This window comes from Nerophis lumbriciformis, linkage group LG01 (genome assembly GCF_033978685.3).
Source record: "Nerophis lumbriciformis linkage group LG01, RoL_Nlum_v2.1, whole genome shotgun sequence".
NCBI classification, from domain to species: domain Eukaryota; kingdom Metazoa; phylum Chordata; class Actinopteri; order Syngnathiformes; family Syngnathidae; genus Nerophis; species Nerophis lumbriciformis.
The window spans coordinates 40,601,501-40,607,500 of record NC_084548.2 but is presented as its reverse complement, the minus strand read 5'-3'; the positions used below and the strand labels follow the sequence as shown (position 1 = coordinate 40,607,500).

Sequence of the window (6,000 nt, the reverse complement as noted above, 5' to 3'; positions counted from 1 at the left end):
TATGTTTCCTCTCTGTCCTCCACAGCATGGCCCAAAAAGAGAAGCTTCAATGCCTGAAGGACTTCCACAAGGACACACTGAAGCCCTCACCAGGGAAAAGCCCAGGCACTCGGCCCGAAGACGAGGCCGAAGGCAAGGTCCCTCAGAGGGAGAAGTGGTCCAGCAAGCTCGACTTTGTTCTGTCTGTGGCCGGAGGCTTCGTCGGATTAGGGAACGTCTGGCGATTCCCCTACCTTTGTTATAAGAACGGTGGAGGTAGGCAAAAGCTGCACACACAAAGTGGTGAAAGTAGTGAGAAATTGTCTGAGTCGGTTCTTATATTCTTATCATCCAGGTGCATTCCTCATCCCTTACTTTATCTTCCTGTTTGGCGGTGGCCTGCCCGTCTTCTTCCTGGAAGTGGCACTGGGCCAATACACCTCTGAAGGAGGGATCACCTGCTGGGCCAAACTCTGCCCCATATTCACAGGTCTGTCAAACCACGCTCTGCTCCTCAGCTCATTATCGAGAATATTTGATAAAATTGGCAATGTTTGTCAATAAATGAAGTCACACTGAACTATGGCTGCACATATTCCACAACATTAGATTAATTTACAATCAAATCAAACTCAAAAACAGTGTCATCGTCTTTATAAAGATTTGCTCTGTTTTGATTGACACTGTCAGATAGGGGCATACTGATACGCGTGTTGGGTTAGTTACTGAAAACCAGTAACTAGTTACAATTACTAGTTACTTTATTTCAAAAGTAACTCAGTTACTAACTCAGTTACTTACACCAAAAAGTAATGCGTTATAGTGAAAAGTAACTATTTAGTTACTTAAATATTTTTTTTATTCTTTTATTTTTTGCCCTTTAATGCCCTTTTAGCCTTCATTTCAGTACTGTTATTGCACTGGAGAATAATACAATCTGTTGATCAACTTGACATGCATTTGCATCACTGAACTCTGCTAAGCAATGTGGTCTACATACAACACACAAAGACAAAGATATGTTATGGGAATTCTGAAATAAAATCATGTCCGAAGCCCAGAACACTCTACACATTTTCCCAGTTTTAGTTTAAAGAAAAGGAAAGATTTGCCTGGCCCACTAGCATCCTTCTTTATGTGAACTTTATAGTCTATACATTTAGAGTGATGTGATAATCAAACACTCTAGAAGTCTAGAATGAAAGAGTATATAAGAGAATTGACAGAGTGTGTGTACCTTTAGTGCTGAATGATGAGCAGAGGCAGAGTTTGGAGCTTCTTCTTTAGTTCGCTTTCCATTTTTATGTACTCAGTGTCCAGGTGCCATTTGACGCCTGGTATCATGCTAATTAGCTGCCTGAAAGCGGGTGACTCCACTGTAGAAATAGCCTGCATGTCTTCTAGCACACACGCTGCAAAGTCTCTATAAATGTTGTCCTGGCTAGCAGTGCCTCGTTAAAATCCAGCTGCTGTTGCTTAGGAGGTGAAGTGTGTCTCTCTTTACTAGCTTCGTCGAAGCATGTTGCTTTTGTAGCTGTTTCAGCAGATTTGAATTTCTAGGATAGGATCTTTGATCCAAGACACAACTTACATTTAACTAAAATGTTCTTATCTTTGTGCTCGATAAAAGAAAAGTAGTGAGAATATCTCCATGTTAAGAAACTCGGCTTCGGCTTGTCTTGTTAGTAAACACAGACACGCCCCCACCCACACACACACATACACCCACACAGAGGGCGCGGCGCGCCTCTTCCTTGTGACACAGGAACATTCAGAAGGACGACACTGCAGCAATAAAACACTCTCAGATCTTCTCAGTTTCTAGCCGATACTGCGTTATTATACGTTATTTTTTATGTAGTAACGCATCATGTAGTAACGTTAACTGAGTTACTGAATATAAAAAATAACGCGTTAGATTACTATTTACCGCCGAAAGTAACGGCGTTACAGTAACGCGTTACAAAGTGACGCGTTAGTCCCAAAACTGCCGATACGTCAATTACATGCAACACAAAATCAATATTGTTATATTAGCAAACATTCAAAAATCTATTATTTTCTAAGATAGCTAAATCACAGAGCCGCAGCACCCAACATTTGGACTCGCTGAAAAAGTTTGGCGTCTACCGTGACATAGTGCTGTGCAATATGGACAAAAATATATAAATATACCGATTATAGGCCATTTTAAATCCAGATGATAATATATGTCACGATATTGTGTTTTTCTTAAAATTATATATATATATATAGACATATGAAATGAATACCAGTTTTACCTATCTTTTCTCATTTTACTTATAAAACATATTTTTTACTGTACAGGTATATAAAGACAAGACAATTAAACTATTGATAGTGTCAGCCCTTCTTTTCGACAGTGTATATACTAGGTCAATATCATCACACATCTGTAATTTCTCAGTGTCTGCCTTTGAACAATGACTCTGTCATGCTCGTTTTGGTGTGTTGTTGTTATTTGTTATCATTATTGTTTTGTGGATTTGAGATAACATTAGCACTTTGTTGCATTTTAACACTGTCTCTGTACTGTTCTTCACATTGTGTCTTCAAGCGATATTAGATGTAAATATGTGATGTCTTCACATCACTAGTGGCGTTTTTCGGTCGGTGTCTGACTTTTAAAAAAATCCAAACTAGAGCCAAACAACTGAGTCCCTGTTCCTTCTTTTTGGCACCAATTCCTCTTCAGGTTTTGTTGGTTTAGCTACCATTATGCTGTCTGTCTCTGCTAGTAGCAGACTGCAGTGTTTTTGACATCAATAATCCGCTGGCTCTCGCTATTAAGTGCTTTCAAGGGACATACAAATATTACTGCAAAGCAGCAGCAGTTAGCCACAGCCCAGATGTGAAAGATATTCAAAGTACATATTTTTTCGGCGACCAAATTTTATGGTGCGTCACTAGTCAATAGTGCGCAAATAATAAACTATACACTGTATATCTATTCATTCTGTAACTACCTACTGGTGTTAAAGTGTACGTTTGTGTGTTATGACACTCATTGTTCCCATGATCTGTGAACACACTGTGTTGATGGAGAATGAGGAAGTAGTGTTGTGTGTCTGGGGAAACAAGGAGGCAGACGTGTGTGCATGGAGGAAATACTTGTTGGAATTGGGCTAGTTAGAATAAGATTGGCAATAAAAGTTAAAAAGATTGTTGGACTTTGTGTGTCTTCTTATTGACGCTACAAAACAGTACTTTACTTTGTGTTCACATAAAAAACAAAACATTTTTAAGGTGTGGCGGCTAATATTTTGCCGTGGCGCACTGCCGTGATTAGTTACAAGAAAGGGAAACCCTGAAAGATTTATATTGTATGATAGATATTTTTATGTCGTAGTACGATATATGTAGCTTAATCGCATAGCACTACCGGGACGGTAATGGTGACGAGGAGGTAGTACATCAACAATGGCCTTTTTACGAAACAACAGTGACAAAAACTATCTTTTTTTCTCCATACTCAACCGTCCTTTCTCACTTGGACCTCACATCTTCTACTCCAGTAGTATCCATGGTGGTCTCTGATCACAACCACCATAGATGTTTTGCTAAATTATTGATATTCAGAGTGATTAGCATGAAGGATGAATTCAATTACTGTGCTTACTACATCAGAATATTGTACATACTGTACCAAGACAGAAATGATGGGTTGCTGATTGTGGGGTGTGTGGGTGTACTGGATTGATAGATTCTTGTTGACATGGAAACAGACACAACATAAAAAAGACATCAAGTTGCCTAGCAATGAACACTGCATGATGCATGATGTGTTCTCGCACTGTTTACTTAAACAGGATGTTATAAAGAGTATGGTATGCTGTTGTGGTCACGTTCTGTTTGGGTCAGTGATGCTGTGCATGTAGACAATATTTGGTACCACCACTCCCCTCCCCATCCTTTGTTGTGTACACATAAGACATGTCACAAGAAGAAAAAGGAAACTGAGCAAAATCGGATTTCCAGCAGCTGCTGTCTTAGGATTGTTTGCTGTGTGCTCCATCCGATAAATTCCACGCTTGGCCACAAAGTGAGCATTAACATGTCTTTTTATCACATACTGTATCTCATGCAGCACACTCTTGGTCTCACCTGTCCTACAAACGTTTGTACATTGACTCGTCTGTCAGTTTGCATTTTACATGGTGAGGTGTCAAAGGCAATTTGTATAAAAATACTCTGGAGCTGGGAGTTGTATATAGAGGTTCACAAAGTCAGCGAAAAATAGCACAGCATCCTCACAATTATGTGCCCCTTGTCGACCTCATTGTCTGAGTAGTATTATCAAAAGTTGCCCAACAACAATGTTGTTAAACACTGTGGTTGGGCAAAAGTTGCTGCATCTTATATAGACTAGTTGTACTGTGGACACGGCTGTCCTATAGCCCAGTAGTTGACCTAAAATCAAAGTAAAAAACAATCATTCAGAAACCAAACAAAAAATTTATGATAGTAGATAAAATGTCTTGGCCTCCCAGTCCTTACATCATTTGAGCTGCTATCAGTGATAAGCTAACAGAGGAAAATAACGACAATGGAACCAGTGGGGGAATGTATTACCACACTGTAGGCCACTCGGAATTGCACAAAGAAATATTGACATTTTTTTACTTAAGCATTACCTGTATTTAGAATGCAAAATACTAATAGACTGAAGCATACATAATAGATAATAAAAGCAGCCTACTGGAAGATATTGTTCAAGTTATAGTTTTAAGCATCACTTTCCTTTAGTGAAGGAGTTGCGTGAGGTCAAATGGTTTCGTACTGTCCCTTTTAATTAAATTACATCATCAGGTTGAGAAAAAAAACAATTAACTAATCGCTCCAGCATTGCCTCTGTCATTTTTTGAGAAGTTAAATATAAACCTGTCATGTCATTAAAAAAGCTGAAAGAGTAGTTCAAAACAGAGCAAATTTGTAGAAAGAGACCTGGTGAACAGATGGCTGCATCTGTGTTCCATGAGCATGCTGTGCCTGAAGCAGATGAAGCATGCAGTTGAGGACGAGAAAATATTTGTACACTTTTGCATTCATTATTTAAAACTGCACGTTTGATAAATAATAAAATAATAAAACGTGCAATGTCTCAAGTGAATGAAAAGTGTGTGAAAGGTGTCGAGCTACATTGTGACAGATCCACAGCAAGTTATCACTACGCAGCTGTTTGATTTTATGGTTGCCACTGACAAAGTTAGCCACAGTAGAAGAATTTAGCAGCTTACGAGCCAAAATTTCCCTCAGGAGGAGAGACAACATGACTACTAATGTCACTGGCCACTTTATTAGATATACCCCCCTCTTTACCATTTGGCGTTTTGGAGCTGACTAATGTTGCTTGAATCACTCCTCTGAGATTTTGCATTATAATATTAGACGTAATGCAAATTTGTGGGCTGTGCATCCACATTGTGAATCACCCAACAAAATGTAGTTACAGTCAAGTGAAACTTTGAGGTGCAGTGGTAGCTCGACTTCCGTTATCAGTCTTTTCCGAAGGGTATGTTGAAAACCGAAAAACGAAACGTGTTCCCATAAGAAACAATCCAAAATAAATCCAAATATTCTGTAGCACACCCAAAAATGTTAACACAAAGTATTTTTTAAATAGAGAATATTACAGTTTTACATGCATAAAATGATACAAAATGCAATTAAATGTATTTAATTGTATATATATATTAATATTGATATTAATAATATTAATAGGTTTTTCCTGTGTGATAAAAGAGGGGATAAACGGGGATGTCCTGCTTTGGCTGCCGCTTTGTTTTATTATATATTACTGCCTATGCACATGTCAATGTTTACTTTTGTATGCACAATAAATTAACACAAAATCTGTACTTTGGAGCAATGTTCACAAACTATATTATTTGGCTTGTTAGCTTCCTGTCACAGGTGAGCAATGATGGTGGTGGTTAAGGGAAGAGTGGTTTGATGTTGGATGCTAGTATTGTTGGAACTCGACGATTTTTTTGCACGTCA

General features: G+C 38.5%; 1 protein-coding gene across 2 annotated transcripts in view; it reads left to right on the top strand.

Annotated features, from left to right (window-relative positions):
- LOC133620063 (sodium- and chloride-dependent taurine transporter-like) overlaps positions 1–6,000 on the top strand; it is a 53,183-nt gene that overhangs the window by 28,173 nt on the left and 19,010 nt on the right. For both annotated transcript variants that reach the window (XM_061981262.2, XM_061981253.2), the window contains exons 2-3: positions 26–255; positions 335–469. In XM_061981262.2, the coding sequence (XP_061837246.1) occupies positions 27–255; positions 335–469 (364 nt within the window). In that variant the 5' untranslated portion in view covers position 26. The remainder of the gene's footprint in view (positions 1–25; positions 256–334; positions 470–6,000) is intronic.